At 42.6% G+C, this 13,091-nt stretch overlaps 1 protein-coding gene across 2 annotated transcripts in view; it reads left to right on the forward strand.

The window, feature by feature from the left end:
* The window catches only part of MTSS2 (MTSS I-BAR domain containing 2), an 87,785-nt gene that overhangs the window by 22,767 nt on the left and 51,927 nt on the right, over positions 1 to 13,091 (forward strand). For both annotated transcript variants that reach the window (XM_055000351.1, XM_055000352.1), the window contains exon 2: positions 1,523 to 1,584. In XM_055000351.1, coding sequence (XP_054856326.1) covers positions 1,523 to 1,584 — 62 coding nt within the window. The remainder of the gene's footprint in view (positions 1 to 1,522; positions 1,585 to 13,091) is intronic.

The raw sequence follows: 13,091 nt of genomic DNA on the forward strand, positions 1-13,091 counted from the left end.
TTACAAGACATGTTCGTTTACCTTTAATAGGTGGTTTGTCTGCAGACATTCGTATGCAAGAATGTTTCTATGCTGTTTCTGTGCACGCGTCCTACTTATCTCCTCAGTGGGGACCCAAAGCTACTTAGTTCCCCCTCCCTCCATGTTAACTTCCCAGCAACCACCCTATGAGGTAGGTTAGGTAGGGTGCGAAAGTATAACTGGCCCAAAGTCACCCAGCAAGCTTCCATGGCAAAGTTGGGATTCGAACCTGGGTCTCCCAGATCCTAGTCTGACATTCTCACCATACTGGTATATGCAAAGATCTTCAGGCTATTTTGTCTTCTCTGCTCTCAGCTTTTGAGTCTGTTAATGCAAACACTCTCAAACCACTATGCCATACCCTCATCTGCCTTGCCAGCAGCAATTGGAACAGGGCTTGTGTGCTCTGAGTGAAATAGTACAGGCAACTGCTGAAGGGAGTTTTCTTTGTATTTCATGACAAGCAGAAAGTATAATAATAACTGTATATATACCACTTCTAGATGGATTAGTGCCCTACTCAGAGGAGAGAACAAAGTCGGTGTTATTATTATTCCCACAATACAGCTGGGGAGCTGTGGCTGAGAGGAATGGCTGACCCAAGGTCACCTGCTGAGCTCACGCAGTGGATTAAGACCTGCTGGGCTGCGTGCAACACAGGTGATATTTTACCTTTGCTAAGTTGCTGAGGGGTCATGCCTTCCTATCCCGACCAGTCCAAATTCCCATCACTTACCTTAGCCATTGGTAAGAGTTCCATCAGCACAGCTGTTAACTGTAGTTAAGGGTCAGGTCCCCTGCTAAACTGGGCAAAAAAGGAGGTAGCCACGCTGATAGGTAGCAAAAACAAAAGCCTTCTGTTGCCTTTTATTAAGACTGGCCAAAAGGACAGAACATATTAGACATCTTTTCAGATTCTCTACAGTTCTTCATTCGGTTGGATGATAAAAAGAACGAACAAACTTTTAGGCTCTTTATCTACAATCTGTTAGAATGCTTTTCTGAGTTCAGTGGGCATAGGGTGTTCACCCCCCACTTTTTTTTTTAATGACCAGCCTAATGAAAATTTCTGGAGAACTTGAAGCTTGCACAAAGTGGTGTATTACTTTGCTCTTAATAAAAGGGGCTTTGGGTTTGGGGGGATTTTGCTTAATCTGGGTATGCTAACTCCTTTTAAGTTTAGCGCCCATGACGGGCAGTTGAAAAATGGTCGATATGCTTTAAGAGAGACAGGTGGCAATGACCAGTTTTCCTCTCTAGGAGAGGTCAGGAACACAAGTCAAAGAGGGATGCTTCTTCCCTGGGAATGGCACAAAGTCCATGTTGCAGAAGTTGTCGCATTGAGTCTTCCTGAAAGGGAGCACCAAAGGGTGAAACTGCTCAGGTTTTTCAGCTTAATGTAAAACAGGTTCGGTTTGTTTAATGTTTGTTCTTGAGTGTTCGAATCATGAATGCAGAACAGCTACATGTTTGCTCATGCCATTCTCCTTTTCTGTTCCAGAGTTCCTATCCCATCTGGGAAGATTTCAACTCCAAGGCAACGAAGCTCCACTCCCAACTGCGGTGAGTTCCTCTCTGGAGCCTGCACAGCCACTCACTGACTGCTTCTCACCCCCAGAGACCTCGGGACTGTTTGTCTTTCCTGCTTCCATCTTTTGTTTTAAAGCAAGCTTCTCTGTCTCAATGCTGAATGGAAACCAAGCAGGTTGTTGTGCAGGGCATAGAGGGAAAATAAGCCCATTCTTTCCCACGAGCACAGGATTACGCTTAGAATGTCGTGTCTTGCACAAAATGAGGAATCTTAACTTCTACTGTGCCTCACTCGAATGAAGCTGTCCTGTCAGGTGGGCCCATTCTGTGCTTTCAGGACTGCTTCAGCCAGCCTAGGAGTGCCTGTCTGTCTTTTCCTTGGCCTCCTTCTAAATCCAAGCAGTCGGCTGGGCGTCCAGCACTGCCATAGATATCGGAGCAGGGCTGTATTTCAGTTCAGTTTGTGACTAGTCCAGCATAAGGAAGTAATTGATGTATTGTTCTTAATTCTATAGAAGTTTTAAAAGAAATGGGAAGGATAAAGTTGTTACTGCCAGGAAGGTCATATCTTGGGGCTGGGCTAGGGTTTTGTCCATCACAGTCTACGTCTAAATTCATTTGAAACAGTTCTGTCTATTCCGCATGCATCTCTTTTTCTTCTCTTAATAAGTCACAGGAGCAGGTGTTATAGGTACAGGTACTTTGAAGAAGCCTGTATTCCTACTCCCTTGGGCAAGGGGGTCCTTTCTTCACCTTTACCCATTTTCTCTTTGGGATAGAGCCTTTCCTATCTCCGGTTTATGGTTGCAGATTCCACGTTGGAAGAGAACTTGCTTTAGTTCTGCACAGCTGACTGTTGTCGGGTTGTTGGCTGATAAATAACGGTGGCGATTCCACTTAAAAGCATCGTATTGAGAAATGTGCAGCTTTTTACCTGCTGATCTGCACAGAGGGTGGTATGAGAAGTAAATTGACTTTGCTCTGAGGCTTTTAACCTTTTCTTCAGGCAAATTTTAAATGAATCTTGTTGTTAATAGCTACTTTGAGCACTTTGGATGTATATTTTCTTCCCTTCACTCTAGGAAACCTTTGACCTTGGTTACAATGATCTACAGGTGTGCATTAATACCCCTTTGCCATACGAAATGTAGGTTGCTTTAGCTGATGATGAAGTTGAAAGGGCAGAGCAGCCTGTAACTGAGGGGGAGAAAAGCGGCTGACGGGTGATTTTGATCAAGAAAATAATCACTCAGGAAGAGTTTAGTGCCTCCTGTGCCATTTATAGTCCACAATGAAATTAAAACAATGCTTTTGAAAGATGCAGTGCCTGTCTTCTGTGATGCATCTGTGGGCAGGGACAGAGGGAAGGGTGCGGCATCTGGAATGCTGAAATCCATGTTGGTACTGAGATATATTTTATTGGTTTTATTTATTGTAATTTATTTATGATTGTAACCCGCCCTGAGCCTACTTGCAGGAAGGGAGGGCTAAAAATCTAATCAATCAATCAACCATCTTGTTAAGGCTCAGTTCCCTGCTGGATCAGAACATCAGTCCCTCTTGCCTGGCATCTTCCATCATGGCTGATGAGAGGCTCCATAAAGCCCACAGCAGGGGCATAGTGACCAAAGCCTCCCTTGCAAATGTGTCTAGAGATATACTGCCTCTGAACATGGATTCTCCATTGCAATAACGTTTTGATGAAATTAACTCTTAAACCTACATTGCCACAATCCACGCAGTGCAGTACAGATGTAAAGAGAATGGGTTTTAGAGCCTCAACCGTTTACGGTGAAAAGTTGCAGCCCTGCAGGGCATCTGGGCAGCGTTTGCGCAGTTCTCAGTCAATTCCACTTCTTGAGGGCCGCATGCCACTGGTCCTCCTTGCTTTCTGCATGTCTTCATTCCCCCCCTTCCCCCCGCTCCTTAGCCTTGTTCCTCACCATTGCTTTGCTTGTTCCCTGGGAGATTTTGGAGTTCTCCCTCTTCTGCTTGCAGGCCACCTCCTCTCCTGGGTCGAGAGCAGCTACAAAGAGGCCCTTTCAGCTTGTCCACACTCACTTTCCAGTAGCCGGATACTCGTTGCTCAGCCACCCTATTAATAGCCCCGTGGCTTTGCTTGTGTTTCTCGGCCTTCCATTGATTTTAAAAGCTCTCTTGTGTGTTCTTTTCCCCCCTCCACATCCTCAGCCACTGTGTTGTGTGTTCTCTTCTCTTGCGCACTCCCAATGCTGTCTTTGTATTCCTTGGCTATCTTGAGAGAGAGCCCTGCGTTTCCTTTGCTTTTCCCACGCACAGAAGAGCTCCGCGGGAGCTCAGAGCCAGTTTCGGAGGGAAGGGTTAAAGCAGTGGGGTTGCCTAGGGAGGAGGAGTGATTGACTTGAGCCAAGCCACATACAAGAGGGGCTTAAGGCATCACGTGTGCAAGCTCTCCTACCTCCCTCGGCCTGGCTCTGTGTTCTCTCCCCCCTCTCCCTGGATGGTGAATGTTAAAATGTTTGTCAGGGAAAGTCTGTTGCGTAGCCTGGAGACTCCCTTCTATATTTTTAGGTGTTGAAGGATTTTTTAACGGGTGGCTCAGGCAGCCATAGTGAAAACTTTACAAATATCTTACAAAAAGTGTATTGAGAAACGGTTCTTAAAGTGCAAAGTGCTATGCAGTTTTGTAAGAATAACCTCATGTACAATGTATATATATCAGAATATCAAAATTAGAAACAATCCAGTATACATCAGTCAACAATTAATAAACAATATAGCACCAAATATACAATGAATTAATAACAAGGTGTAAGCTTTTCCATGTCAATTACAAAAGGAAAAGGAGGAAAGTGGTGTCAGCGTTCCAACGAGCTCAGCAATCAAGCAATGGAGGTAAGTATCCACAAACTAGGAGTGAATCAAGTGTAATCTTTTAAGTGTAATATGATCCTCTTCGTTTTTTCTTTGTCAGGTGCTGTTAATGGGGTCCAAGGACCCACAGCTGGCGACTCGACAAGGAGTTCTTCCTCAGGAGTCGCTCAACAAAAACACCCAAGTCATCAATTCCACCATGAAGCTCTCTGGTGGTACATCTCGTATAGCAGAAAGACAGCCAAGACAGCCGCTTTCAGCTTCATGGTGGAATTTATGACTTGGGTGTTTTTGTTGAGCGACTCCTGAGAAAGAGTCACGAAACAAGTTATTAGCTGGCTCCTTGTCGAGTCGCCAGCTGTGAGTCCTTGTAAGATATTTGTAGAGTTTCTTTATTGTGGGTTCCCTCCGCTCTTTTGCTTTGGGGTTTTGATCTATTGAGGGTTGTTCCTTCCTACAGTTTTATAGTGAAACTTAGGCTCTGATTGGCACAAGTGATGCCTTAGGATCTTCACAAACATTGCAGGTGAAAGCAGGCTATGTCAGGTGTTAAAGGCCAGCAGAGTTGGGCCAGAACTAAAGCAGCAGTTCAAGTGAAGGGGAAGCTGTGCTAGCAGGTGGGTTGAGAAGCGATCTAAAGAATAAGGAAGACAAGGGCCAAGGAGGCGAAGGACAGGGCAGAAGCAGAACTGGGCTCAGGTAAAGGTGCCAGAGGGGAGGGCAGGAAAAGGAGATAGAGGCTTGAGAAAAAAAGCAATGGGGAAAATGGTAGCTGAAGAAGGCAGGTGGGGAGGGCTGGTGTATAAAAGGCTCACACCAACCCTACTATTATTGTATGCGCTGGTTTACCCCAGGATAAAGTGAAGGGTGAGTCAGTATTGCTGACTGTCAGCCTTGCATGCTGAAATGTGTTACGTTCAAGAACAATCAGAGGTGGTTAATTTTGGATAAATGATCCTTTAAGATTTCTAGTGTTTCCTAGCTTGCTTGGTTGGCCATGGCTCAAAATCAGTCTGAATCCAGCGTTGCGCTTTTGAGCGCATGCTTAGCTGTTGGTTGCCTCAGATTCTTGGGACTCTGGTGAGGAAAGACAGCTGGTCCCCTGGAGTGGCTGTGAGTGACCTAGGAAAGAGCCTGATTTGAATCTCGCTTCCTCTGTGAACTCACAAGCTGGCCCTCGGATGGGTCTCTGTTCCTCATCATCCTGTCTGAAATGCCAAGGTAATGCTCGCTTATTTTATAGTATATCCCCAGAAATTTTAGGTTATTTTCCATGATCTCATGTTGTGCTACTTAGGAACGTACAGTGGGAGAAGAAGCAGAAAATACTGCCTTGCTTGGGGTAACAAAATACCTTTGAATGGGCTTACAGTTGTCTGTGAAGCACAAACCAAAACTGCCACTTGATCCTTGGTCTTCTGGGTGATGCAACAATTGGAAGATAATGCAACAATGAATGTGCTTGATGGTTATAATCATCAAACAATTTACAACAATGTGCATATTAGTCTGCCAAGATTGGGTGGGGGGCTGTCGCAGTATGGCAAGCCTGAGTGGGGATAGGTAGCACCTAAACTGGTTGAGTTTGTTTACCTAATAATAATCAACATTGTTCTTTTGTACTTGTGGTGTGAACTGTCATTATTTGCTCCCATCCCCTTGAAAATTTTTATTTTCTGCCCACTTCTGTGGGTCCCTATGCAAATGTACCTGGGCACTACTGTTAAAAATGAGAAGCTGTGATTGGTTCCATAAGTAGTACATTTCATTCATTTACTTCTTTTATATCTGACTTTCTCCCTACTGGGGACCCAAAGTGGCTTCTTCCATTTTTGTCTCACAACAACCCTGAGAAGTAGGTTAGGCTGAGTGTGTGTGACTGTCCCCAGGACACCCAGCCAGCTTCCATGGTAGAGTGAGGAGACTAGGATCAGGGTCTCCCAGATTCTAGTCTGACATGCTAACCACTACACCATACTGGCTCTAAACACGAGGCTTGTATTGCCAGCAAGCCTCAAATATATCTCTTGGTAGGCTGGAAAATGCTAGGCTCTTCGTATCTTAGAAACGCAATCATATGATGGCTGTTAAGATAACATGGAGAGACTTGGGGTTGTTTTTAAGTTACAAACCAAATTCTCAAGGAGACTTTGTATTCTGGTATGATGGGCTCCCTTCACTCTCCTGGCTGTGAGGCAGATTTTCCCACCAAAATTCAATTCCACTGCTTTGGCTGAGCAGCTCATAGTAGCATGTTAATATTTGTGGTTTCGAAAGTCTTATTTATCCCACCCTAGCAGGCAGATATAATTTTGGCTTTTAGCCCAGCCCAGGAACTCGATGGGCAAAGGCAGGAGCCCTCTTCCTTCCTTTCGTTCTTGGAACTGGCACTATTGACTGTATAACATTCAAAAAGAAATAACAACTTTATTTAACAGGCAGGGATTGAGTAAGTGTAGTCAGGGGATGAAAATGCTGAGATCAAATGTTGTTGATATTACAGAATATACTTGTAACAGGCAAAATAGTATCCTTGAAGCTTATTTTCATATAGTCTTGGTTCTTAACAGTGAGAGGTGTTTTACTTAGTAATTTAGTTACAGCAACAATGTTTCTTTAAAAAGTTTCCTATCACTTTTCAGGTTTCCCAGACTTAGTATAAAACCACTTTCCCTTCACTACAGACCAGGGGTCCTCCTCAGAGCCAACCTCCCCTTAGAAACTGGGCAGGAATTAATCTCCTCGTAAGATGTAACCCTTCTTCTTATTGGCTTGATAGGGAGTCAACCCACTACCCAATCACTCTCGCCAAAATACGTTGCTAATTCTCTCGTGTCTGTGTAAAGCTTGCTTCAGCTTATGCTGACGTTTAGACTTTGAATTCTTAAAATTCTTCCTCAGGACAGTAATACTACAATTAAGGCAAAAGAGTTTTTTTCCTTCACTCTGAAGGGGAACCTGTCTGACCTTCTTGTCAGACTTACTCATATTCACTGACTGACTCAAAAAATCCTGTCAGAAACCAATTGACTGCCTTCAGACTGGTTCTAACTGACCAGTCAGAGAAGAAGGAGCAGCCTGTCACTCAGGCTCTCCATTCCAGGGAATAGTTAACCCTTTCCTTCCCAGTTTTCTGTTTTTGCTGCACTGTGGAAACCTGCTGCAAAGTGCAGTTCGTCACATCTGGGCAATCCCATTGTGATTTAAGGTTGTCAAGTCTGGCTTGGGAAATTCCTGGAGAAACAGAGTTTGGAGAGGGAGCTCAACAGGCTTGTGATACCATAGAGTCTACCCTCTGGATCTGATATCCAGACCACAGATCAATTCCCCTTGAGAAAATGGCAGTCATACTTCTGGGAGAATTCCAGGTTTCACCTGGAGGTTGACAGCCCTACAATGTGAAAACAGGCCAAAGCGCAGCCATTTGGAATTCCCAAGCTAAATCTGGGCTCACGTCATTACCTCAGTTGCTGGAGGGCCATGGCAGATTTAAACTCCTGGAGACCTGCCAGCCGAATTTCATCAGCTGATGCCATCCCCATCCACCACAGAAATTAGCATTTTGACTTCCTGTTTGGGATCCATGGAGGTCTAACGCAGCTCCACTTGCGGAGCTGACCGGACTGCCGTTTTAACCGGCCGGCGGGGTGAAAATAGCCCGCGGCCGACTGCTCTCAGGCGGGGAGCAGGCAAAGAACGCTCAAGACCCTAGGGTGAGCTAGATCTCGGACGAGGGGGGGCTCCATACAACGAGTCTCCCCCCGATCCTTGAGGTCCCACCTTGCGACGGGTCGGCTATAATCTCTGCGGCAGTTTTGGGGCCAATTCGGCTGGCATAAGACCTACATACCCAAGCATCGATTGGGGGAAGAAGCTGAGAGGAGAACTTAAAATCGAAACAGCGATTACAACCCGAGAAAAGTGAAGAGAAGGTAAAGATCATTATCTTCTGAGACGGGACAGATTGATAAAAACAGAGAGGAAAAAAAGTAGATTTTTAAACTGCAACAGACTAGTGAAAAGGAGGGGAAGACTCGGCAGGAATCGAATTTAAAAAGAGACTAAGTTTAAAGAAGTTATTAAAGAAATGGGACTATTGTTTTGAATACCTGTGGCTTTGGAGCTGTGAGAAAAAGACACCATCGCGAGATCTGCTGTGGGAAGACGGGAGACAGGAAGTGCGTAATAACAATAGAGTGGCTGGAGAGAAGCGGCCCTTGCTGGAGGGCAGGAAGTAGGGAATCGCCATTTTTGAAAGGGGAAGGGTCGCGGCTTCAGCAGAAGAGGAAGTAGGCCATCTTGGATTACAAAATCATAGAGAAACCATAGAGAAAAGACGCCCGACATTTTGGACTCTTTAAAATTTAATTCCTATAAGAAGACCGGGACATTTAAAATAGAAAAACGTTAAATTTTACGCCACGGAGTTAAGGAAGAGAGCGGATTCGTGGGAGCGAGCTAAAGCAAGCCCCACAATGTCAAAAAAAGAGTGGCAATCGGCAATAGAAAACCTGGATAAAAACCTGGACAAAAAACTTTTAGATATGATTAAAGAACTTAAGGACACGAAATTGGAGCTGATAAAAGAGGTTAAAGAGGTTACACAGACAGTAAAATTGGAGCTGTCAGAAGTGAAAAAAGGTATGGAAACAATACGAAGTGAATTACAAGGAACGCAGCAGAGAGTTAAAACAGTAGAAGACGCGATGGAGAATTTAGCAGACACGCAACAAACAGAGATGAGATTGGTGAAGGGGAGAATGTCAGTTGCAGAAACTAAACATATGGAGAAGCAGCTACGTTTTCGTGGCTTGCCAGAAGTGGAAGGAAAGTCAGCGCAAGAACAGATGACTGAGGTGTTGGCTGAGTACCTGGGGAAGGAGGAGGAGGAAGTTGTGGCTATCCTAGATGTGGCATACCGTGTGAATTCGAGAATAGCAACCCAGAGGAAACTACCAAGAGATGTGATTGTGCAGTTTACAACACGAAATATGAAAGAGAGGATTGTGACAAAACAGTTTCAAGATCCATTGGAGATTGATGGCAAGACGATTATTATAATGAAGGAACTGCCCAGATCAGTGTTACTGGACCGGAAAAAATATAAAGTGCTAATTCAGATTTTGAAGGACATGAAAATCAGGTACAGATGGGAGTTACCGGAAGGAGTGTCCTTTGAGTTTGGAGGGGCCAAAAAACGCATCAGATCTGAGCGAGAGATGGAGCGATTTATTAAGGACAATGAAAAAGACTTACCAACAAGATCATGAGTATGGAGTGTAAAGTATTATCTTGGAATGTAAATGGACTAAACTCACCGAATAAGAGGAAAAATACTTTTCACTGGCTACTAAAACAAAAATGTGACATTGTTTGTTTGCAAGAGACCCATATCAGAAAGCAGGATGTAAAATATTTAAAATCTGGAAAATTGGGCAAAGAATATGTAGCGGCCTCCAACAAGAAAAAAAGAGGAGTGGTGTTGTACATAAAAGAGGAGCTACAGCCAAAATTTGTTATGAGAGATGTGGAAGCTAGATTTGTAGCAGTGGAATGTATTTGGAATTTAAAGAGAGTGTTGGTAGTCGGACTTTATGCACCTAACGGTGCAAAAGAAAGCTTCTTTGAGGATTTAAGGAAGCATTTAGACGATCTTGCATACGACCAGATAATTCTTGCTGGAGACTTCAATGGAGTGACAGACTTGGAACTAGACAAAAAGACTACAACGGCACAAAAGAAAAGAGGACTGTTACCAAAGCTTTTTTTTGAGTTGATTCAACAAGAGACTCTTGAAGATGTATGGAGGAGAGAATATCCTAAAAGCAGACAGTTTACTTTTTATTCTGCAAGGCATTCTACATTATCAAGAATTGATATGATCTGGGCCTCAAAAGACTTAGCATTATGGACTAAGGAGGTAGAAATAATGCCTATGGTAGGCTCAGATCACAACCCAATTATGTGGAAATTTGGAAAAAAGAGAAAAAGGAAAGCATGGAGAATAAATGAGGACTTGTTACAGGAAAGAGAGAATATGGAAATACTGAGAAGAGAGACAAAGTTTTTTATACAATACAACGTGAATAAAGAAGTACCAACCAATAAAGTTTGGGATGCTTACAAGGCGGTTGTAAGGGGCATACTAATGGACTTAAATGGTAGAGCAAGAAAGAAGAAAGAGGAGAAAAGACAAGAGATTGAGGAGAAAATAAAAGCCAAAGAAATACAGCTAAAAAAGAGACCAGGGAAAAAGAAGGTATACCAGGAAATTAAAATACTTCAAGAACAGCTAACAGCAATGAGCAATAAAGAATTGGAGTGGAATCTCAAAAGACTGAATCAAAAAGCGTTTGAGGGTGCTAATAAACCTGGGAAGTACCTGGCATGGCAATTGAAGAAGAAAAGGGAAAAGAAGATAATAAATAAAATTTGCGAAGATAACAAAACGTATTTGGAGCAGGCTACCATTAGTAGAGCCTTTTATAAATTTTACGCTAAGCTGTATAATAAAAAAGAAGTAAACAAAGAATCAATAGCGTCATATTTGGAGAAAACCAAACTTCCAGAAATCTCGGAAGCTTGGAGAAATAAGTTGAATAGTGAAGTAACTGACGAGGAAATAAGTAAGGCAATACAATCTGCAAATCTAGGAAAGGCGCCAGGGCCAGATGGACTTACGGCTAAATTCTATAAGACAATGGCTAATGAACTGGCACCATTCCTAAAAGAGGTGATGAATGGGGTTTTAAGGGATCAAAGGATTCCAGAAACTTGGAGTGAAGCGAATATATCATTGATCCCAAAAGAGGGCCAAGACCTGACTAATGTGAAAAATTATAGACCTATATCGCTACTCAACAATGACTATAAAATTTTTGCGAAGATATTGGCGGAGAGATTGAAGGGGTGGCTCTCGGAAGTCATAGAGGAGGAACAAGCAGGCTTTTTGCCAGACAGACAAATAAGAGACAACTTAAGGACAGTGATCAATGCTATTGAATATTATGACAAGCGTTGTGACAAAGAGGTTGGTTTCTTCTTTGTTGACGCTGAAAAAGCGTTTGACAATTTAAACTGGGACTTTATGTTTGCCACTATGGAAAAGCTACAATTGGGAGAAAGATTCATCAGAGCAATTAAGGAAATTTATAGAGACCAGACTGCAGCAATTGTGGTGAATGATGAATTGACCAAGAAATTGACGATAAGTAAAGGAACAAGACAAGGTTGCCCGTTATCTCCATTGTTGTTCATTTTAGTATTGGAGATTCTGATGATACAAATACGTCAAGATGATGAAATTCGTGGAATAAAAATAAAGGACTATTCATACAAGGTCAGAGCATTTGCGGATGACATAATGTTAATTGTAGAGGACCCATTGGAGAACATGCCAAGAGTGATAGATAAGATCAAGGAGTTTGGAGACTTGGCAGGTTTCTTCATTAACAAAAAGAAGTCAAAGATATTATGCAAAAATATGACTAAGCAGAAACAACAATTGTTAATGGAAACAACGGATTGTGAAGTAACAAGTAAAGTGAAATATTTGGGAGTCGAATTAACTGCATAGAACATAGATCTATTCAAAAACAATTATGAAAAACTATGGACTCAGATAGAGAGAGACTTGATTAAATGGAATAGATTGAATTTGTCATGGTTGGGCAGGATTGCAGCAGTTAAGATGAATGTGTTACCAAGAGTAATGTTTTTGCTACAGACAATACCAATCATCAGAGACTCCAAACAATTTGAAAAATGGCAGAGGAAAATATCAGATTTTGTTTGGGCAGGCAAGAAGCCTCGAGTGAAAGTGAAAGTTTTACAAGATGCAAAGGAAAGAGGCGGAATGCAACTGCCCAATCTGAGACTTTATCATGATGCAATCTGCCTAGTTTGGTTGAAAGAATGGATGACATTAAAGAACAAGAAACTATTAGCCCTAGAGGGATATAAAAAAATATTTGGATGGCACGCATATTTATGGCATGACAAAGTAAAGGTCAACTCGATGTTCCTGCATCACTTTGTTCGGAGAAGTCTATACATAATCTGGAAGAAGTACAGAATTTATCTACAAGAAGGAACCCCTTTGTGGGTGGTTCCATATGAGGTGATAGACCCGAGAGCTGTTGATAATGAACAACAATGTTTAACGTATAAAGAAATAACTAAAACTGAAGCATCCAAACTTAGAATAAAGACACAAGAGGAACTATCACCTAACTACGATTGGTTCCAGTATAGACAGATCAGAGACTTATATAATTCGGACTCTGTAAAGGGAGGTATACGAATAGAGAATTCGGAACTAGAGCAGACCCTTCTTAAAGAAGATAAGAAAAGAATATCCAAGGTATACCAAGTACTGTTGAAGTGGTATACCGAGGATGAGATAGTTAAAACACAAATGGTGAAATGGGCTATAAACTTTAATAAAGAAATAACAATGGAGGCATGGGAATACTTGTGGAAAACTACAATGAAGACAACGACATGTATTAATATCAAAGAGAACATTTATAAAATGATCTATCGTTGGTACATGACACCAAAGAAGATTGCGCTAGGGAATTTGAATACTTCTAATAAATGCTGGAAATGTAAGAAGCATGAGGGCTCCCTCTATCATATGTGGTGGTCGTGTGAGGTAGCCAGGCAGTACTGGGGGGAAATAATAA

Source organism: Eublepharis macularius, chromosome 16, assembly GCF_028583425.1.
Source record: "Eublepharis macularius isolate TG4126 chromosome 16, MPM_Emac_v1.0, whole genome shotgun sequence".
Lineage (NCBI taxonomy): Eukaryota > Metazoa > Chordata > Lepidosauria > Squamata > Eublepharidae > Eublepharis > Eublepharis macularius.